Source organism: Cygnus olor, chromosome 7 (genome assembly GCF_009769625.2).
Source record: "Cygnus olor isolate bCygOlo1 chromosome 7, bCygOlo1.pri.v2, whole genome shotgun sequence".
In the NCBI taxonomy this organism is placed as follows: domain Eukaryota; kingdom Metazoa; phylum Chordata; class Aves; order Anseriformes; family Anatidae; genus Cygnus; species Cygnus olor.
Genome location: NC_049175.1, coordinates 13,764,909 through 13,787,655, shown reverse-complemented (window position 1 = coordinate 13,787,655; position 22,747 = coordinate 13,764,909). Strand labels below are relative to the sequence as shown.

Sequence of the window (22,747 nt, the reverse complement as noted above, 5' to 3'; positions counted from 1 at the left end):
CGATAGTTACCGCTGCCTAACACAATCCTCTAGGTGCTCTGAGGGGCACGGATGCTGCTGTTACACTGTACCACAGCACAGCTTGGTCCTTCTAGAAAGGTAACCCCAGAAATGTGGACCTCGCCAGACATACAGACATATATATATTAAAACGCGGTGGTGGAAAGGACAAGAGGTAACAGCGTGGCAGCTCCAAGTCTTTCTCTTGAAGCTTCTTTCTCTCTCAGCTTCCTTCTCCGCCCCAGAAATATGTAAGGCATTGTCAGAAATGCTGACATTTGACAGGCTCAATTAGCAAAGAGCAGCAAACCCCACACCTACATGTACCTCCGCCTTCTCTAGAACCTGTGCTTGGAAATCTCTGTGCTGTTCGACTGACTGGGCTCCGTGGGTCAGCCTGCTGCAATTCCTCCAGAACTGCCCCCCTGCTACGTGTGCAGAACAGCAGTGCATGGTCAGGGGAGTGCTAAGCGTTGGACTGAGCCTAAGGAGGCAAGCTTGTCTGGGACGCAAACACAGGCATCCGTAGGGAGCTAATAAATTAACACTGTGCATCTAGAAAAGGTGACATGGATTCTCCAGCTTGAGGCCAAATGTTAGGTGTTGTTTAGGAGAAAATTGCTTTAAAAGTAGCATTCCTAAAGGCACTCGATTGTGGAGAATGACAAAGTCACCTCAGAGGCCCATTCTTGTTTGTGAGTATATAAACTGTGATGACTCCTGGATGCTGTCTCAAACCGACCCCTGAATCCCAGTTTCTCTGCAGATTCTCCACACTGGCTGCAAGAAACCTACCAGTCTGGGGTAGGGAGACGGAAAAACGAACATGGAGGAACCAGGGATAGATGCACAGAGCCCCTGCCACGCCCCCGAGTCTGTCTTACCACAGGTTGCCACAAAAGCATTGCTCTGACCCTACTACTGGGGGGCTGCAGGGCAGAGAGGAGGGCTTGGGGACCATGATAAGCACCCAGACTGGAAACGTGGGGCAGCACAGCAGGAAGAGCGCTGCAACGGAGCCCCCTTAACCACGTTGTGCACAGATAAACTGCGGCCTCTGCCCACGTCAGCTCACACGGGACTGCCCTCAGTGACATGACCTCGCGCCGGATGTCCCAGGGAGCTGCAGTGCTTATCGCCCGTGCCACTGGTCAGTGCCTTTTATTTATTTTTGAAAAAGAGGAAGGGCAAGGGCAGAAGCCAGAGGGCTGCTTGGGGGCTGGCTGGGCTAGCAGCAGTATGGTGTATTACAGAGCCTGTGGAGAAGGCACTGGGAAAATCCTGATTTCCAGGGGGGACACGACAGCTGTGGGAGAGGTGCTGAGGGGTGGCACATCCTGCCAGCTGGAGACAGGAGGGAATTAAGGGGGACGAAAGTAGGAGAGGAGTTTTCCCATCCCTCAGCCTGCAGTATAGCCCCTCAAATTTAAACAGCGTGTCCCTCTGGAAGTCTCAGCTGCAGTTAACTCCTGTGGATCTGATCCTAAGCAATCAAACTGACTTAAAAATCTCGTCTTTATTGCCTTGGGCTTTTGGGGCTGGGTTGACGGAAGGCAACAGGGTAATTGCAGAACTGCTTGTAGCACAGACTGAGCTTGTAGCTCATTTGACTTTTTAATTGCTGCAAGCACAGCGAGAGCCAAAGAGCTCCAGTTAGCCCGGCAGCACACCCTTAGCCCTTGGGCCAAACGAGCGGTACCTAACTACAGCCCGGCACGGGGGCTGGCCTGTCGGGGCACCAGGCATGTGGTGATGGCCTCGGAGCTGAGCAGGCTGGATGGGAGCTACAGCCAGCCTCCTCCAGCCCAGCTTTCCCTACCGTGAAGTTTTAATGCCCTCTGCAGGATAACAGCACCAAAGGGGCTGCTGCTGCCTTCCCCACCGGGAGGAAAACCTTTCTTTACCAGAAAGGTCCTGGCTGCTTGCTGTGTAATTCCTCAAACCAGTGCTGCGGTAAATAAGAGAGATGGCATTTTCTGCCTCCTCTCATCTCTATTCAGCTCAGGTTTTGGCCACTGTTTTGAAGGGCCATCATTTTTACTCGTGGTGGGAAAGGAAGGAATGTTTGGAGCCTTGAGTTTGCCAGGGTCCACAGGGACAGCCAGGGAGTCGATAAATCAACCCTCCCGTTACAAATCTGCTCACAAACCCCCAGAATGTCACGTACTGACGGACCGCAGCCTCGGTTGGAGGGAGAGCAAGTAATGCTGAAACCCTTGCGAGAGAGAAATGAAAGCAGTATCTTTGTGTGCTGTACTCCCTTTTGCTACCAGACAGTCGCACAGGACCTGTCATCAGCAGCTGTGACAGTGGGTGATTCAGCCTGGCAGCTGAGGAAGCAATTGTTGTCCTTATTAGACAGTTTGGCTGGCAGAACACAGGGCTCACACGAGCCCAGTCCCTTAACTGGTGGCTCTGACACTCGAGTATGCCTTTGGCAGGACTTTCCTGCCCAGAGGAGAGCAGACTCGCTGTCTGGTGTGGCTGCCAGGCACTGCTGGGTGCACACACGCCACAAGCAACGTGGCATCACGGCGCTGCCACCCCAACGAGCCCATGAAAACAGGCATCACCTTAGGAGCCAGAGCAGACCCCGACCTCTGACGTGACCAGATCCCCCCTGAGCTTTTCACTAGCACCTCCTGGAAAGATCACTGCCCCCAAACCAACCCCAGTGGGCCTAGGGTCCTCCCTAGGGGATTGCTGCACTGATAACAGGCATCAGGGAGAGAGCAGAGCACGGGGAGCTCTTGGAGCTCCAGTCAGCACCAGCCACGGAGTCTTCTGGCGCACGCTATAGGAAAAAATTAAGAAACTTCCTCCAGTTCCTGGGCAGCTGCATGGCAGTGGCACATAGCCACTGGGGCGCTGCTGATCGACCAGGAACTGCAGGCTGGCAGAGAGGACGTCAACAAGGATCTCCCTTTTACGGGAGCCAAGTCAGTTATCCACAGGTCTAATTACAGAAGAAGATGCCCCGTAAAGGCTGCACTTGCAGCACCCTCTTTTACTGCCCCCCACTCTTTCTCCCAGCATGACAGGATGGGTGCTGGCTGCTGGTGATTACGAGGAACACAGCAGAAGTGACAGCACTTCCCAGGTCACACAGGCAGCGTGACTTAGCCCACTGCCACTTTCCATCCAAGAGCCAGCAAGGAAGGGAACAGTGAACTCACCCGTCTTGAATCAGGTAGTACTTGAGGATCTCATCGATTTTGGAGGTGGGAGTGGCAAAGCAGCTCTCTACCAGCGTCTCCAGTCCATTGACATGCACCAAGGGTTCAATCCCAAAGTACAGTGAGTCCCGAAGCTTGAGGGTGGGAAGGGCACCCCTGTAGGGTTCATCAAAGTCTTTATCTTTGAAAATCTCAAGAGTGAAGGGGAAGATGCCCTGGTTGCGACTCATTATTTCCAAGGGCGAGTTCTTTAGGTTGGGCACGTAACCTTCGGAGATGGTGTACCGGCGCGGGAACTCACAGGTCACCGGGATCAGCAGCTTGCTGGTGCGGACAATGATGTCCCCGTTGCTCCCTGGAGTCTGCTTTGGCAAGCCGGTCACCAGATTGGTGGCAATGATTTTATCATTTATCACCTGCAGCAAAAAAGGGGGTTTAAAGGAAAGGGGAGGTCACTGAGAAAAGCCTCTCTGAGGTCAGATCAGCAGCTGAATTTATCTTGTGCAGAAAACTCAGACATAAAAGAGCCACTGCGAATAGAGCTTATGAATTTATCCACTGCAACTAGAGCGATATTCATCTTCACTTACTACCCAAGGGCCTCTGCCAGTTTGCTGCTAACCTGGATGCACTGGACTCCTGCACCAAGCAGGGGAGCTGGCTTCCAAGTTGCCACCCACCTCGTGAAAGGCACTCTCTGGTTCCTGACCAGCTGCCAGTGCAACCTCCAAAACGTGCTCTGGGACCAGATACTGCCTCAACAGGAGGCTCAAGAACGGCACCACTGGCCTTTTCCACACCAGGATGATGGTGAAGCCACCTCTGTGAAGCAGTAGGTGAGCCTGGACCCCCATGCTGATGCAACTTTTTTCCCCAGAGGCCATGAAACAAGTCCCCAAATCTGAGAGATCCCAAGAGGCAGGACAGCAATGGTTGTACATACATCCACAACGGTGCCGCAGGACTTCAAGGAGAAATGGATGTTGACGTGAGTGCCGTTGGATACCCCTTTGCAGGAAGTGTTGATGAGGGAAAGGTCCAGGCCTCCAACCAGGTCCTTTGGGATGCTCACCTCAATTGAGCTCGACTTGCACAGCACTGGAACTACAAGAAAAGGCCCAAAATAAGTCCGCACTGCAAGTCTACCAGGGTGCTGGGGAAGGGCAATATCAATTACTATGAAAAAAGGGGGATCGTATGTTGCATTTATAATTCTATCTTGCTGTAGTAATTTAAGTACCTATCTTAAACTCACACCTATGCAACAGACCTCCTGAGCTACCAACTGCCCCAAGTTTTCTGGTGCAGGGCTGCCACAAAAGAAGACAATGATGACAGCTACACAGCAGCAGAAACTTAGCTATGCAGCATTTCCAGCTACACTTTATGCTCAGCACAGGTCTGATTGATTAGCCCCAGCACTGCTGTCCTGGGAAAAGCCTTTCCCAGAAACAGTTATCAAATTCACAACACCCCAGGCAAAGCCATTTTTAAGACCCTTTATCAGGTTTTACATCAAACACAGAACGTGTCAAAACAAGGCAGAATGACTCCATATGGATGCCTAGCCAAAATGGAAGCATCTCAAAATGACATAATAATCAGTATTTTTATGAGCAACATACCCAGCTCTGACAAACTCAATTAGCTCCTTCCGCCTCTTACCAAACTATTTTTAATTTTCATAAAAGACTTCTAAGTGAGCTTTATTTTTCATTTAAATTCTACTACATAAGAAGTGGGAGAAAGTGCACAGACTGGACAAAATGAAAAAGGTAAGAACGGGAAATAACTTCCATTATAGAAGTAACTGTTACACGTATTCCTTGGTTGGATATATATCTATTGAGTTAGATACAGGGCAAGCATACTGTTGCTTGTATTTTGGTCCCTTCTCAACCAGAAAAATAAACCCTCTCTAGAATTATCATTTAACATATTTTAAAATCACATGACAAAACTTTCTGCAAATATACCTGCTCCCCAAGCTTTTCCTTAAAATTAATTATACTCCCCATCCTTGACATTCCCACGATCTGTCTCCCCCTAATTCTGATCAAGTTTATATAATCTAGGATTATGGATTTTGGACACTAGGAACACTTCTAAAACCTGTCCCCCTCCAAAAGAAAATTCTCCTGTCCCAGCTAAAGTATATTTGTAACAGTTACTGTGTATCTGGAGGGAATATATTTTTTTAAAAGCTCATTATTTTCAAGGTAATATGCTAAAATATATGCAGCGTGCCCAAAGCAATACGCTCTCCTAATGACATGACTGGGTTAGGATGGAAAATTAATGAACTAAGAATTACCTGAACTTTTCCCCCACCCACAGAAGAAGGCAAGTGGGAATAACTGAGCAAGTCAAATGGCAAAGCTCACGAGGAGACAAAGGGACTTGGAGAACGCAGTGCAATGCAGACAGAGAGAAGAATATCCCCTGGAGAACGGAATGGCTCGATGCGGGTTTAGAGCTTCACTGTTCTAGTGACTCCTTGATGAATACAAACAATGCTTTCGTAAGGGTGTACTTCTGGGCAAGAGGGTTTGGATCCCAACTGCAATTCTGCAGAGTTCAGCACCACTTTTGTTCATGCTGTGTCTGCTTCTAAATGTCTTTGGCACTAAAGGGAAGAAAGGAGAAACAACTGTGCACTGCTCTGGCACTGCCCATGTGCCTCCCACCACCTAGGCACAGAAACAAGTGCATGAAAGCAGGTGTGGCTATTCCTGTGAGCAGCTCTACTTGTGATTCAAGCTCACTCACCGCTGCTGAGCAAAGCGCTCTGGGAAACTCCTCAGAAGAACTTGTAATGGAATTCAAACCGCATTAGACATTTGCACACCGAGGAGTAATCAATACTAGGAACCGTGCTTCCATTCTCTCAGCTTCACGTTGTGGTGCAAGCAGAGACCGCTTGTAGCAGCGTGATTCAGCTCTGAGCACTCCTGGTTCCCCCAGGACAGACAACGAGGACGCGGGGCGGCTGACGAGGAGCTGGCAAGGCAGTGGTGACCGTGTGCAGGCGTTATTCCAGAGCAGGGGATGAGCTCCCGACTGCCAGGACCGAGATGCACAGCGGAAATGAGTAATCCTGGGTGCCAGGAAACCCTCTTTTAGTCACAGATCTTTGCATCCATTCAGGGAGCTGCGCTCTCCTGTCTTGCTGGCACAGGTGCACCCCGGCCTGGCTCAGTGCAGCCTGTGAGGCTCCTCGAAGCCTCACTGAGGCTATGCCAGTCAAACGGGTCGATTCCTCACCCTCTTGCAGAGCATCTGTGAGTGCTGACACACTCCTTGTTACGCACCTTGAACAACTGTCCTTCCCTGCAAGGTACCCTGAGCATGGGAGGAAGCTTGTGGCCAGGCCAGTGCTTACATTGCTGCCAGCAGTTGGCACCCTGATCCTTATCCAGCCCGTGGCTCCCTCCTCAGCCTCTCAAAGAACAGCTGCTCGGAGCAGGGGCTATCGTTTTGTGTAGCAGAACAAGCTGTATCGTTTTTTCTCAGTAGAACTGGCTCCCTGCTGCCGGGGAGCCCTGAACCACTCCTACAAACACAAATAAGCGACACCATCATTCCCTGTGGAACACACACACAACTTGGACATGGGAGAGGAGAAAAGCATTTCACCATCACACTTCAAAAAGAGGTGGGGTATGAAGGTGGTCTACAAAACTCCAGGTGGTATGGTTGGCTGGGATCCTTGTGGGAAAATGGCAACCCAGGCTGTGATTTCTGTGGGGGAAGATTAATATTTGTTCTGAAAATATAGGCAGTGCAGGGGAGGGTTGATAAGGTGCAGATCCAATGCTCCAGGCAACTGTGCCTGCCCTGCACCGTTAATTGTATCACTATAAACCTGATTAAATGCCATAAAGAATTGTGTGGTACGGTTTCAGATATATTCTGTCATATCTCCTCAAAATTGCAGACGGCTGGATAGGGACATAAATTCATGAAATGCAAAAGAACAAGCAATCTTGCTTGATGAGATGTCATATCCCGAGCCCCAGCTCGGCAACCGGCAGTGCTGCCAGTCTCATTACCAGCCTCCAAAGGAGGAGAAACGTTGGCTGGGAAACGTGTGGCCTTCTATCCCTGCTGGGGTTGCCTCGGGGAGCCAGACTGAAGAACATTGCTCCTTTCTGGCCTGTATCCATCAATCACACCTTCAAGCAACAAGAATAATCACAGCTCTTGGAAATCCCCATCCCCACCTGGCTCTGCTGAAGCAGTAAGCAGCACCGAATCCCAAGGGCGCAGTGCTCACCCCTGGAAACAGGATGACAGACTCGAGGTGTGAAAAGGAAGCTCGGGTTGCACCCTAAATGAATTCAAAATGCCAAAGCAGGGGATTCCAGGCAGCAGAGGGCAACTCAGCCCTGCTGCAGGCAGCCATCAGCCTTAGCTTTGCCTGCAGGGCAGCAAAGACAGGATCTCTGCAGATGCAGCACTTTCTTCCAGGCTCTTGGCAAGTCTTTTTCTGCTACATAAGCAATTCCAAGCACTTAGGTACTTGAGCGGTGGGGAGAGAAGGGGATAAGGAGATGCCACTGTTCCTGTGTCACTCCCAAGGGAGTGAGGCTGGGATGTGGCACTCCAGAAGAACCACCAGCTGCCCCAACTGCAAGGCTTGCTCCTTTCCAGGGACGCCCCTACATCATTCACCATGCACCTTCCTACCCAGGAGACCCACAGCCAAATGGACTCCTTTCCTGCACGGCCACCAGCCACCCTTGCCCTGCAGGACTGTGCTTGTGATGTGGTTTAACAGTCACACGCACACGGGATAAAACAGACACTGCAGAATCCCTTTCATTCTTGAAATGAATTTAATTTCATTTCTTGAAATGAAAGGGAATCATTATATATATATATAAATACCTGTCTTTCCTCTAATTCTTGTGCTAATTTTATATGACTGCAAAATTAGCCTTGCATGGCTTGAATTTCTACAAAGCTTAGAGCAGAAATTGCACCAAGTAGAATGATTCCAGCAGCCCCTCTGGGGCTGATCTGCCGCGTTGGCCACCATGAAGTCTGGATCTGTTTCTCTAAGTGATGCCTGGGCAGTTTGTAACACATCAGACCACCAGAGATTCAGCGTGGTCTGTCCCTACCAGGGCATGCCCCTTCTCCAGCTTTGTGCCGTGTCTGCCAGGACTACAAAGTGGTCTGGTAAGTCAGACGAGGCCAACAGAGAACATGACCTCTGCCTGCCTTTTGTGCACCCACATCGCTCTCTCAGCGCACAGTTCTGAACTTTATGCCCCTTCAGCAGAGGATCATAGTAGACATCTCTGTGAGACGCAGGCTGCTCGTTGCTTTCAGCACCTCAGGGGGTCAGCTAGATGTAGGATTATGAGGCCCAAAAGATTCCTGGATGCAAGTCCTGGATTATAAGAAGTCACTGCATGAGCAGCTACAGACTCTCCGCTTAACTCTCAATAGCCTCAGGACCTTCCTCCCTGATCCTCTGCTCCCTGCACTCACTGCTCGAGCTAGACTGTCTCCTGGGAGCCTGGAGGTATTTGCACAGGAAATCTCACTCAGCTCTTGCAACCCAGGAAAGGGAACCTGTTTATTCTAGGCGCATGCCATAGATGCACGTGAGTCAGCGAGGACTTACTCCTGGTGTGCAGGAATGGAGTAGGCTTCATATGGACGCCTTCCAAGAACAGTGTTGCCCTTACCTCTATGTAGAAGCAGCAACAGTCAATTTTCAGATGCAATCTTGAGCACTTTTCCATGGGACAGCAGAAAAAAAGTACCAGTAACAGAACTAGCGCCTTGCTACAAGGCATGGGAATGCTTACTGGAGTGGCTACAGAGAAATTGGGCAAAAAATGCCTCTCTTTTTTTCTTTTAACCTCATTCTTGGAAGTGACTGAACCACTTCAGCTGAAATTTCAAAAGCCCGCTTTGAGGCATGGAAAATTTCAGTTCTAGTAGCGTAAATTTGGCAAAGGCATAAACAGCTGAAGCAGAACAATATAATGTGAGGTGTAATGCAATCTCAATTGTAAGCAAATACTGCCAAACCCGCCTGTGATGCAAGATGCACCCAGCTGGGTCCTGTGTCTCTCTTCTGCTTGGTAAAAAGAGCCATGTCCCTGGGCTGTCAGTTCTGGATGATCTGTCTCTCGTTCGTGACAAAGCTCCATTAACCAAAGTGAAAAGGAGAGACTAACAGAACACAACAAAAACAAGAGGAAAAGTCCCTTCAAATACGCTTTTCATGTGCAGGGACCACAGGCTGTCGGGAGGATTCTTTGCCTGGTCTCCTAATTGTTGACCTACCTTGGCAAGTGTGGTTGTCTTCTGACAGAACAAGTCCCCTCGGACATTCACATTGGTATGAGTCTTCCACTTCAATACAGGTATGGCTGCAGCCTCCATTGTTATTGTGACAGCCTTCGATTTCTGCAAAAGAAAGGAAAATCAGCACACCCTGCTCCACAGGAAGCTATGCAGGCCCCAGCATATTCACTGACTAACAGCGTGACCAGCACAGAGCTAGCAGGCAACAGCATGGTGAGAGTTTGCTTCCAAGAAGATGCAGCGCAAACCTATTTTTAATTGTTCAATTCCTGTGTTTGCCGTTTCATCATGAAGTCAACAAGGAATTCCATGAAAAAGCTTACCAACTTAAATCACGTGGTGTAACTGACTTACACAAAGAGGCTGAATAGGCAATCTTCAGCTTGGCCCTTCCTAGCTTCCAAGACATCCTCTAAATCTAAGTGTTTATGTTGTTTCTTACCTCAGAAAGGTGAGGGAAAAATGTCTCAGGGAGGACAGACTCCCAGGCAGCCAGTTCCTATCCCCAGCTGGGAACAGCAGAGGGAAGACATGAGGTGGTGGCATACCAGATACTGCTGCATCCCCTTTGTAAGCTGAGGATGAAATTCTGCTTGTAGGAGTTATTTACCAGGAATTTTGCTTGTTTAAGAGTGAGTTTTTGGCTTAGAGGCTTGCTCTCGGAGGTGCATTATTACAGGGACAGAAAGATGCAAGCTCATGGTGTAAGGTTGGTTCCACTCCTAAATTTTTCCCATCTAAAGTGCAGAGGAGGGAGTGCAGCACAGCTAATTGGGGGATTTCTCATGGTTTTTCTTACACTGTTACTGTTCAGGTGAGGCTGTTCTTTGAGAATCTGAATTTTCATGTAAAACATATTCCCAGCCACTACAGCTGCAGAAGAGTCTGAAAGGGTCATCCCTTTCATACTCTGAAGATTTGAAAAAGTAAAGGAAATAAGATCACTTCCAGTTGTTGGTGGTCTTCTATGATTTTCTATAAAGAATATATCATGGATGGAGGGAGTGGTTGTTTTAAATAACCTTCCCTGATTGATTTTTTTTTAACCTAGCAGAATACTGCTAGATGTTCTCAGCAAAATAGGAGTAAATATAACGTGTATGAATCACGAAGACAAAATATTTCTCCCTAAGCTTGCCATCACAAACGACTGTGTGGTTTTAACTGAAATGTAAAGAAAACAACAGAAAACCCATACTCAATCTGACACATGGCATGGAAAACAACAGCCTCAACACTCCACGTGAGTCAAAGTAACGGGTAAAACATTGTAAAGGAAACACTGAGATACTCTTAACCCTACGCAGTCTGACCAGCTCAGGTGATCAAGCTAAACCTCTTGCATTCATTCTTTTCAGCACCAGCTGTGCGGTGGCTCACAAGTAAATCACACACTCTAATGGCTCACAAAGCTGAGGGCACATCTTCAAAAACACAGCTCACTAACAAGATTGTAAAAATCCCCAGCAGCAATGTTAAACTGATGGAAAGCACCATCCTTCTTGCAGAAGGGTAAATTAAATGATATATCAAAGGCCCTAAATTCCAACTTTGGAAACGGCAGAAACAAATGAGTTTCCAAGCGCAGGCTATTCCAGCCCTGTCAGAAGCGTGCAGTGCTCAAGAATACAAACTGCCACGTAGCACGGCTGGTTTATGTGACACCCCAGCAGCTCAGCGCTGGATGTAGAAGGGACAAAGCCTGCTGATCACTTCGGGCTTCATACAACTTAACAACTATTCCAGGAGCACTCTCCGCAGCGGCTTTCCTTGGGGAAGTGTCGTTGTCTGGATGACTGATGTTTTATTAACAGAGCTTGGAGAGGACATTTTCACAGAAGTGAAATGAAAGGTGCTTTGTTATGTAAGGGGAGAAATAGGGACAAAACCCACAGCTTGGAACCATCTGTCAGTGTACCATAAAGAGGAGTGGTAGCCAGCCCAAAAATACAATGTCCACCCCTCTCTCTTTCTCTGCACTACGGATGCCTGCCACTCAGCAGCTAATGTAAGGCTGCATGCAGGCTGCAGATGTACTCTGTTCTGGCAGTTAAGTGGCTCCAAAGTGAGGCACTTTGGTAGCTATCAGTCTTGTCTGAGGCCCCACAGTTTCTATGAACATGCTTGGGCTGACCACAGAAAACGTCAGGCACCAGTCAGGTTTTTCTGTTGTTTTTTTTTTTTCCTGCCCAAAGATGTTTGTGCATTGCTAGTGACAACAGCCCAAAACAACAGTTTGGTCTTTAAGTCCTTGCCAAGCCACCAGCCTGAACTCTTCAAAGATTTTCTACCTTGCCGTGCCACTACTGGGAGGTAACTGCAGTAGCTGCGTACAGCAGAGCCCACAACTAATCCCTTATGAAAAACAAACAGGCCAAATGCAGCCCTCATCTTAGCTCTGGCTTCTGCTCACACACAGGCTCCCTCTCTCCTCAGTCTCTGTCCCGGGAGGCAAAGAGATCCTCATACTCTAGCCTAATCTCATGACATTACCCCACACCTAATGTCAGCTGTGAAAGAAGAGTAATGCTAAATCTTCCCCTCCACACTTATCATACAAATCTCCTGAGCCACATCCCAGCACCTCCTGCAATAACTGGCTCTGTTCAGACAACCAGTCTCTCAGATGCACTGCTGCCTTTCCCCCTGCAGAGAAAAACACAAGCAAATCCCAACAGAAATGAACAAGGCAGGGAGCACAACCAGGAGGCTCCTCTCTGCTTGATTAGAAGGCTGTTTCAGTAACAGCACCACTGGCAAGCAGAGAAGTGATATGAGTGACATTTCATCCCAGCTGCATGGGGCCAAGACAGAACTCGCACAGCCAGGGAAAAGGAATGATTTCCGCTGTTCCCAGCAGGCTGTCAGAGCTGAAACCTCACCTTCACAGGTCTTCCCGTCGCTTCCCAGCGTGCGCCCAACCCCACACTCACAGCGGTAGGAGTTCTTCAGGTTAACGCAAAATTCGCTGCAGCCTCCGTTGCCCTGCTCGCATTCATTCTCATCTGCAAAAAGCAAACTGTCAGAACGTGCCCGCTGGTAGACACATCTGGCAAAAAGGGGCTGCTATGGGGGAGCGCTGGCTGGGCTGTGGAGTCAATTTCCTAGCCCCATGATATCCCACTAAGCAATAAAGACCTCTGTCTAGTGACAGCAGCATTATTTTGTCATGCTGTGTCCAGCTCAGGAGCAAAGCAGTCATGGGGAAAAGCTGCATGCATGCAGCAACCATTTCAGAGTAAAGATGGACACAGTCCCGCTGGGAAACTTCCAAACTGGTTCCACATCCTGAGGGAGCTCGTGCTTTCATTTATCTTCTCATCCTAAACCATTCCCCCCCATTCACAAAGACATTACAACGGAGTGAACGCAACTTCCCTACATGGTGAAAGCAGGTGAATACCAGAATCTGTCAGAAATAAACCCTATCTATTTTTGCATCACACCTGCTACTGCTACATGTGTACAATTACCCTGTAGCAACTTTAAATGATTCAACCTTTATTTCATAATAAAGACACAAGAATAAAAAACAGCTGTAAACGTATAAACAAAGCTGAAATCAAACCAAAACACATAATGAATTCCACGGAGCTTCCCCAAGAAAATCACATCCTGAGAAATTTCAGCATTCTGTCTCCTTGCCCTGGTTCTGGCTGCTCCCTGCCCTGGACAGCTCAAGTGCTCTTGCAGAACAGAAACAGGTATTTATTAACGGAAAAAGCACACAAGATGCTTTTGAGTCTCTCGGTAAAGCTGTGAAAACTTCTCCTGATTTTCTCTATTTAAAGGTTAAAGTTCCTCTCTGTCCATCTATCATTTTTTTTTGGAAAAGTACTTTGTTCTCTGAGATTCTCATTCTTCAGCCTTATTTAATCTCTGTGTCCAGTAAGTGAATCAAATAGGAGAGAGGGAGGTGCAGCCATTGCTATCGCTGAGCCACAAAACTGATGACTTCTTGCAGGCAGGCCAGAATGCTGAGGTTATCAATCACTGCTCACATGGGGTTTCACCAAAACAGCTTAGGAGCTACCAGTTACTAGCTGTCAGAAGCTTAAAAACAAGAAAAGACAAACACCACTTTAAGAGACAGGTCAGAGATTCTCTCTCTCAGGTAAAAGAGGTCCCAGACATAGGACAGTATCTGCAGCTTGTAGCCGTGGTGGCGGCTCCTTCCACAGGTGACAGGAATTGAGTATTTTAGCCAAAGAAATGTCTGCTACCCAGCCTTGGGAGGGAGGAAGCATGTCCAGGAGGGACACAAACACTTCCCTTTCCACAACCCTACAGGCTCCACGCTTCCCCTTCTAAAAAATAAAACTAAAGCTGCTAAAAAACAGAGGGTGAACAGCAAAAGGGCTGCAAGCAAAGGCTCAGAAATGTTGCTAGGATGTCCTCGAGCTTGGCTTGGGAAAGGGCTGTACCCAGCAATTCACCTTCAGTGGAACTAGTGGCTCCGTTACAAAACGTAAGAGCTAACTTTAACCCCTGGGTAAGTTTGCAAATGGCAATATAAATTGGGATCAGCAGTTCTACTGTGGGATTCAAAGCATCTAACATACTGAAGAGAAGTCAGCCCCGCGCAGGGGAGGTTCACAGACACAAGCTGCTTCGCATTACTGCAGCATCCTCAGCTCCCAGCGAGCTGGGAAGGGAAGAATATTCCCCATAGAGGAAAGGCACAGGAAAGGCTAACATAGACTTGTTTGTTTTCCTTGGAAGGCCGGCGGGATTGCATTCAAAGCAGGCATGAATGTGCAATTCCTCAGCACAACACAAAGTCGGTAGAAGGAAAACTGAGCCATATGACAAGAGAGGATGCAGGCAGGTAAACGGATGTGATCGTTACAGCTGAACTGTTGTGCCATCTGCTTATCGTGAGGAGAAGCAGCAGTGCAGAAACCCTGCCCCACCTGGCCTCAGAAGGATGAAGGTATCGCCAGCACGTGCCGGCAGGCCTTTCATGAGCCTGCCACACATTTATCGAGTGCTGTTGCTTGCCAGGGGCACTTGTGCCTGCAGGTCTTGCAGAGAAGCAGCCGATAGATGCTTTTAATTTGCTGTGAGAGCGAAGTCAGTCTCACAGCAAATTACAGTCACTTGGCTGCAGAGAGATGGAGCAGTTTTAGCAAAACCATTCTGTAGAAAGTGTGAGCAAGCATAAATCTGCAGCAGGGGCAGGCTGCTCTTTCCACAGACAGCAACTGCGGCCCCTACCCTGATGCCCACAGACAAGAGGAGTGTGAAGAAAGAAACCACCCACACCTGCTTTGTCAGCTAGAGTCTGTATGGAAAAAACTCATCTGCCACACAGCCTCCTGGACCAGCTCTGCCCTCAACTTCTCCACCAAATCAATCCTCGGAGACAAAGATGAGATCCCACTTCCCACAGATGTTAGCAGCCCTTCCTCCCCCCACATCACCTCTTCCTACCCATCAGCGTGGATCTGCAGGTCCCCAGCAGCCACCCCTTCCTGGCCCCTTGCATTGCCCCACCAACCATTTTCTTCCCAAGACCTCGCAGCCCAGGTGCTCAGCACCAGACGCACAACAGCAGCTGTCCTCTCCTCAGGAGTTGATGGAGATTCCCTCCCAAATTCCTGAAGCCCGCCTTCCCTGCTCTGCTTTCACATGCTGCCCTCCACCTCCACCCCTCCTGGCCGTGCAGGTCCCTGCCAGCACAGCCACCAAGTGCCAGCCCCCTGAGCACTGCCTTGTCATACTGCCCAAAGCACTGAGGCTGTGCTGCAGCCTGCAATCCTTTTGCTTTCCTCCAGTCCCAGGCCCTGGCCAATGCCCCACAAGGGCAGGAAGTATAGCAAGGCTTAGCGTGTAGCCCCACGCCAGCCAAGAGTCTTTTCTTGGAGGAAAGAGTCTGGGAGGATCTCTCTAGTGACAGAATGCACAGCCCTTCCTGAAAACCCGTGACGCTGTACCAAGATCTTGCAAGGAGACCGCTCCTGGCAGCAAAGATGCTGCCCTCAGCATGGGCAACCTGCTGCTGGACAACGCAGAGAGCAAGTCCAGCCTCTGTAACTGCAGCGCCAGGGGCACAGAATGCATTCAGTCCTGGGATGCTGCATCTCACCCTGTGGGAAGGGATCAGGAGCCATTTACAGAGTCAAGGACCTGTTCTAAGCAGCAAGGGGAAAATTCATCCAGCATACTTACTCTTTTGTATACTGCATTTAAAGACAGGGGATTGAGATGTGAGCAATGAAAAACAAAATGGAAAGAAACTATCAGGGACTGACACAGCTTGTTTCTGCACTTACCCAGACATGTCTGTCCGTCAGGTCCTAGCGTTGTCCCCAGGGAACATGTGCAGTCATTGGTGTCCAGGCAGGAGTCCTGGCAATCCACCACATCACAGATGTCATAAAAATCTAGGGCACAACGAGAGCATTGTCAACACAAACCACTGAGCATGCACTGAAAATACTGCATTTGTACCGTCAGCTTCGCGCCCTGCGGCCAGTCCATCAGTCACAGACCTGGCCCACAACAAGGAAGCCGAACTGCTGAAGCTGATCAGAAACAATCTGGTTTAATTACTGTAAGTCAGAGATGCAAATTGTGGCTTTGGTAGCATGCCAAGACAAACCACAGGGCCCATAGTGAGCATTAAATAATTGCAGCCAGGTCAGCTACGGAAGCTTTCCGCTAGCTGATTGAAGGCTGGAACTCACGTAGGTGAAGGGGGCTGATCAGCACCGTGTAGGCAGGCACTGCATCACCTGACGTGCTCTGGGTGAGAAAGCAAAAATCAGTCAGTCTCTTGCAGGTGTCTGGATCCTCACTACCTTTCCTGCCCTGCGGGGATGAGTGGGTTTCAGAAAAGAGCTTTCGGCAGCTACTTACGCCCGCAGTACGCGTGGAAACAAACGCTGGGCTTGGTCAAGTGATAAACGTAGTACCCTCCCGGACACGCCTTGACATCTATTGTGGTATTCCAGAGGCAGCAGTTGCCATTGAAGCTGGCGCAGGCCTGGCGTGAGACGATGCCATCTGCCTCTCGCGGGTGGCTGCCGTTCAGCCAGATAGGAGCATGGGTCCCGCAGTGGTTCTCGGGGATGCAGAAGGTAGGCATGGCGTCTCCAGCCATGCCAGTGAAGCGATACCACTCTCCATCGATTTGACTGTCGCACGTGGGCTGGCCGTGGGAGCCATTTATCTGATGATCTGTGTTCCTCCAGGGCTCGTTCAGGCTGATGTAGGCAGAGCAGGGGTCCAGGGCTGAGACATGCAGCAAGACACAAGAGAGAACATCTAGCAGATACAGATTGAGTTGTTGACTTATAATTGCAAGGAGTGCAAAAAAAAATTCTTTTTCTATTCCTGACTTAACAGAATCATTGTGATAGATAGAGATCCCTGGGGTGAGACAGCAGTACCAGCTAACTAACTGCCTCATGGAAAATTCTGACAGCTTGGCTTAAATGTCTTGGAAGGAGTGAACTAACTGAGCTCTGACACCATTATGCAACAGTCTGACTTGTTGTTTAGCTGCTGTAGAGTATAAGAGGAAAAAACATACAAGCAAACCTGAGGTCTGAGGAGTGATTTTTACCACAAGAAGTATGTCCTGGGAGCTCTGGGTCAAGCCCAGGACATCCACCCTTTGGTCAAGTGCTAACTGAGCCTCTGCAAGCCCCTCCTGAAGTGACTGGTGATGTCCTGGAGAAGAGGACAAGGGTTCAAACAGGTTACACAGCCTCTCTAAAAATCCACCTACAGCTCATTTCAGCCCTCACAGTCAAGTTGCCATAACCACAGCCAGAGATCACCCTGCAAAGTGTCAGTTAAAATGTGAACTGCAAGACATAGGACAGGAACGCTACATTTAAGGCGTATAGAAAGAAAATACGCAATTTCAGTTATTAGACTCCAATATAACTGCAAGTAATCTGCAAGCATAATTTATCAGCTCCTACTCATTTCAGGGCACAATTTTAAACAACGGAAACTAAGAACTGCCTATCCAGGTCACACTGGAGCTGATCTATAGCCCAGCAGACTGTCTCTAACCAAGAGAGGTGAGGTAGGAGAAGGTGACCCTGCTCCATTTACTGGACTTCTGTTCCTCATTGCCTCTTGTATAGCTGTGTACGCTTGTGCCACGGTGAGTTTAAAGAGCTATAACTCAAATCCATCTAGTTTGGAAAATGCTGCAGTGGATCAAGAGGGAGAAGCAGTAGCCCCCCGTAAGACCACCCTGGTCTTCTGCAGGGACTCCATCACCCACTTCTCCCTCTGCCCAGTGCTGCCTACCTTCACGATTTATCTATTGTGTTTTTGTGGGATGATGTTGCCTCCCTGCATTTGACACAGCTTCCCCATATCTCTATATTTATTATCTTAAAAACTAGAGAGCACAAGGGTCTGAATCAGGACCTTCAAAATGTTTGGCTCTACACAGTCACGTTCTTTGCAAGCCCACAAACCCTCTTGATCTCCATAGGAGATGAGATGCTTGTGAGTGAAGTGTTTGTTTGTGAGGGCAAGATACAAACATGTGGACCTCTTGGTGGGTACTCATCTGTTCACACCAGGCTCAAGGAGCGTGTTCCTTTCAAGCCCTTTCTGAACTTTCTGCAAATAATTACTACAGAAGAATGGCACAGGGAGAAAAAAAATGAAGAATTAAAGTGTTCATTTCATTTTCAGTCTTCTCCTAATTAACCCTGATTTGGCAGCTTCCTCACTACAAGCCCAGAGGTTTCATTTCCACATACATTTAATACCTGATTAAGCACCACTTACCTGTGACTAACTATTCCCTATTAAGCAAAACGAATGCTAATATTGTCTTGAGTAAGGAGAATGATTATCATTTGCTAGAAGTAGGCTAATAAAACCAATCATTCTGATTAAACGCTGGCAGCCTGGAATACACTGTACTTTCTGCATCACATTTCAAGTTCTAAAACTGTCCTCTCTTATTTCGCTTGAACAATAGCTGATGCAATTTGGGGTGGGGAGGACACATTATGTTGTTTCTACCAGAATGCTCTGGATGCAGACAAACCTTCTTGGTTCAGTATTTTGATGTGCTTCACTGACTTGAAAATGGAAGTATATGTGCTTCTGCCCAAGGACTTCAAGTCATCCTTAGTGAGCTGCACCCTCTGTAAACATCTGCCTCACTGACGTGCTGTCCTGTACCTCCTCACAAACACGGCATTTCTCTAGACTAAAATCCTTGTGCCGTCCTCAGCCATGGACACGTTTTGTTTGGCCTCGAATGCAGTATAAAATACAGGAGCAGCTGCTGTAGCCACAAGAGTGCTGCAGAGCTGTAAGCTGGCGCAAGGAGAGCAGCTCTGGGTTACAAAGGTGCTCTCCAGTGCCATAATTCATGAGATATGCAGAGGAGCAGATCTGCTCTCACCACAAGCAGCCCTCAGGTCTCCCAAGGAGCAGAAGGAGGACTGCAGCAGGAGTCTCTGTTGGGATTTGGCAGGCATTTCTTCATGAGCTCTCTCTTTTACCTGCCTCTCCTTGCCTCCTGCCCTTACCCACAGACAGCAGCAGTGCTGTTCAATCCTATTCTCCAAAAGCTCACTTGACTTCTCCAGACCAGAAAAGATTAGTCCTGCCTTTTCTATGCACGCAGCTGAAAATAGCTTCCTCTGGGCTTCCCTCGGTGTAACGCTCTTGGCTTCCACAACATGATTTGGTACGGCCTTAGGGTGAGTCACTGACTAAGATTAAAAGCTTTTTGTGTTAAAAGCCGAACGAGGCAAAGCAAGGAATGCCCTGTCAGCTTCCCAGCTGGGCAGCACCAAAAATACACACACTCTCATTAGCTTTTATACAGTATAATTAACTTCATGAAATACCCTTTGTAGATAGACTCTGCAAACACTCACGTGGGGAAATCACATTGTTTCCTAAACAGACAGGAGATAATTTAAAGACAAAATTTACTGAGATGAAGATGCAGTGGCTCAGAGGGAGCTGGAAGCAGGTGCTTCAGGGAAATGAGGTAGCACCCCCTACCCTCTTTCCCTTCTCTGAGAGCTTCAGGATGGCCTAAAGAGCAGGTAGACAAGCAGGAAAAGCAGCCATTGCTCTTTAGAGCACTGCAGACCTGCATGGCCCCTCGGACTGCCAACGCTGCCCCAGGCCAACCTCCCCACAGACACAAAGCACTCTGGTGCCACAGCTTACTGAAAACTAATTTGAGTTTTTATGAAGAAACTCCACAGTAATAAAGAACCAGCCAATCAACCTCTCTTCTCTTCTCCCCAGAGGCTGAAGGCGCTGGGGTTTTGCTCAAGACATACAACTGTCTCCAGTCCTCTCCATTTTTCATGGCTCCATTTTTTTCCTCCCCAACGCTTTTTGCATGGCCTGAGCAATTCAGCCTGACAAGCATCAGCCATCAAGTAAAGCTTCACAATTTGTAATCCTGATGATATCATTAGCTCTCTAGCTGACATGCTAACGTATATACTGGATGACAAATCAGGCTCTAGCAGGCATTCATAAGCCCACCATTCTCCAGAAATTAATCCTACATACACTGTGTACTGGAGGTCTGCTCTGGCACAAATAAGCAATGAAACAAGCAGCACTGCATTATGACTCTAAATTCAGTTCAGATTTGCCAGAGAAGAGGTGAAAAAGTAGCTTAACAGCTATTTGTAGACTCTCTCCTGCTAGAGGAGAAGAAAATCCCCCAGTGCTTAGCAGTGAAGATTCTCCCAGGAGGGAAGGCACCACGCTCTGTCACAAAGACCTTTCCACCTGGAAGAAATTTCACACCACACTCGAAGAAAAAGGATCTCTCTCACATCTCCCAGTCTGTCACCTAAGAACACCAATGCTCAGCACAAACCTTAAAGATGGTGAACAGAATAAGCTAGAAGGCAATGCCTCTTCACTCACCCATTAAAGACACTGGCTGCAGCTGGACAACAAAGCAGAGGCAGAAAAACAAGTACTGGAACATCCCACTCAACCGAGGCACAGTTACCACTTGAGTAACAGAGCCTTGGAAGCCCTTGCACACGCTGTGGCTCTTGCAGCCTTCCTCTCAGTGCAGCTTCTGACCCCAAGCTTTCTGAAAAGCAACTGGGATAGCTCTTGCAGAAGTTTATCAGAGGAAGAAGCTGAAGGGATGTGGGGTACAACACCAGCCTTGACCTTTCCAGAGCAGCTCTGCCCCTTACTGACAACAAAGGTGCAGTTACTGATCGATCTTGTTTTTTGGACGCAACTCGCTATTGTTTTCTTGCCTGACTGCCCCACGGTGACACCTCCACTATCTTATCTGGAGGGGAATTCTAACCAGGGGACACCCGGACATCCCGAAGGGATGGAAGAGAGGAGCAGATGGGTGCTCATTGTTATCTCTGCTCCTTCCCCAAGTCATACGACTTCATGGCTCCCCCTCAGTCAGAAAACGCCAGCTAGGGAGCTTTAACTGCAGGAAATAGTGGCCAGAGGAGAACTGAGCCTTCTGAGCAGAGATTGCAAATGAGTGCTGGGACTAGGCCTACAATGGGAACATCAGTCAAAGTGAAGGGCTGGTGCCCCACAAGGAAGTCAGCTGTTCCTATGTTAGACAAAGACCCTTTCCACTTCTGGTCACATAACCCAACCATCATGGAGATTATCAAACGAAGACAAAGGCATCTTTCTGCAGTAGTCTTATGTTCTCTGTCTTCTTTTTTTTAAAAAAAAAAAAAAAAAAGGCAAGAAAACCAACAGTACTGAATTACCTTCCACGCAAAACTGAGTAACTGAGAACCTCTGCCCTGCTTGTTCAAATAAAACCAGGCCATGTGGCAGGTCAGAACCAGGTGCTCTGCCTACAGATGAGATGACCACGTTAGCTCCCAGCTTTCTGAAATCTGTTCTCTACGAAGGCAAACCAAACACCATGGTTGGCAATGAGATACACCAAGGACAACGTGAACGAGCACAAAGGGATCTTTCCTTTCTTCCCACTAAGCTGTAGCTCCTACTATGAACACTAGATTAAAATCTGTTTTAACGTGTATGTATACATAAACATCTCTACATAGGCAAGTCCCTCCCTGCTTCTGAACAGGGGTTGTACAGCTTACCCCAAATATCATCTGCAAGCAGAAAGGTCTCCATCAGCAGAGCGCAGCTAACCCTACAGCAATGGCACAAAGGATTTCCCCATTTCCCTTACACCCCTCGCTTTTGCAGCAGGCTGGTATAGGGAAGAATGTCAAAGTTGATGTGCTTGCTTCAAATCTCAGTGGGGGGGGAAAAAAAAGGCTTTGTTCTTTTCACTTTAAGTTTGCATGAGGCAAGGAATTGAGTATTTGGCTGCTCTGTGGAGATGGAGCACCTACTCTGTGCATTATAGAAATTTCTCAATGGTTGGTCTCTCTGTGCCTGGGTGTTTCCCTTGGTGTCGAAGCACAGCATGCTCCACCCCAGCGGTAGAGCCTTTTTCAGTAGTGAATGATTACAGTGAACAACAAAAGCAGCTGTCATTGCTCCCACCACCGAAAAAAATCTTTGCGGTTATATTGTGCTGACAGCTTGTGGTACCAGAAAAGTTTTTTCAACAACAGGAAAGAAGAACACATTCACTCCGTCAAGCTAGTAAGGCAGATAACCCTCAAAAGGTGAATGATGTGAATTCCCAGAAGAGAAACTAAAATTGAACACGGAATGATACAGCAAGGCAAGGGAAGTTATATTTGCCATTTTCATTCAGAGGTTGATTCATACCTGAGTTCCTGGATAAATAAAACTGACAGGTTTGAATTTAATTTTCTATTTATGTTAGAAGTGTGTATATTTCTCTTGGAACCATTTTATCACCAGCTGCTTTTATTTTGGATGTGGTATATTAGGACTGACACGAGCACTGCTTTGACAATTATACGTGACTGACAACTAGTAGTTAACATAAGGAATAAGTTGCATTACAGCAGCTTTGAGCCTCGAAGGTCTCACAAATAGTCCCTTTCAAGTTACCCAAAGGGACTAAAGACAGAGATGCCCCAGCATTTTCATTGCTGACTCTGACCCAAATCACTGTAACTATCTAGTTCAAGAAAAAAGTATAAAGCTGGAGAAGATTCAGCATGTTGCCTCTGAACATCCACAGAAAGAAAGATTGAGTCTTCTGGAATAAGAATGAGCAGAGGCAAGTCTTCTATCAGCATTTTTTTTTGTTATTCTGCCACTTGCTCCAGGTGACATACACAATGCTCGTTGCCCCCCACAGAACAGCTGTGGAGTATGGAGTA

The 22,747-nt window shown here is 48.1% G+C and overlaps 1 protein-coding gene across 1 annotated transcript in view; it reads right to left on the bottom strand.

Moving 5' to 3' along the window:
• The window catches only part of OIT3 (oncoprotein induced transcript 3), a 28,309-nt gene extending 5,600 nt beyond the window's left edge, over window positions 1–22,709 (bottom strand). The window contains exons 1-6 of the mRNA XM_040563536.1: window positions 16,365–22,709; window positions 15,779–15,889; window positions 12,386–12,508; window positions 9,483–9,605; window positions 4,120–4,280; window positions 3,177–3,592 (exon numbers count right to left, since the gene is read on the bottom strand). Of these exons, the coding sequence (XP_040419470.1) occupies window positions 3,177–3,592; window positions 4,120–4,280; window positions 9,483–9,605; window positions 12,386–12,508; window positions 15,779–15,889; window positions 16,365–16,917 (1,487 nt within the window). The 5' untranslated portion in view covers window positions 16,918–22,709. The remainder of the gene's footprint in view (window positions 1–3,176; window positions 3,593–4,119; window positions 4,281–9,482; window positions 9,606–12,385; window positions 12,509–15,778; window positions 15,890–16,364) is intronic.
• Between the last annotated feature and the right edge of the window lie 38 nt (window positions 22,710–22,747).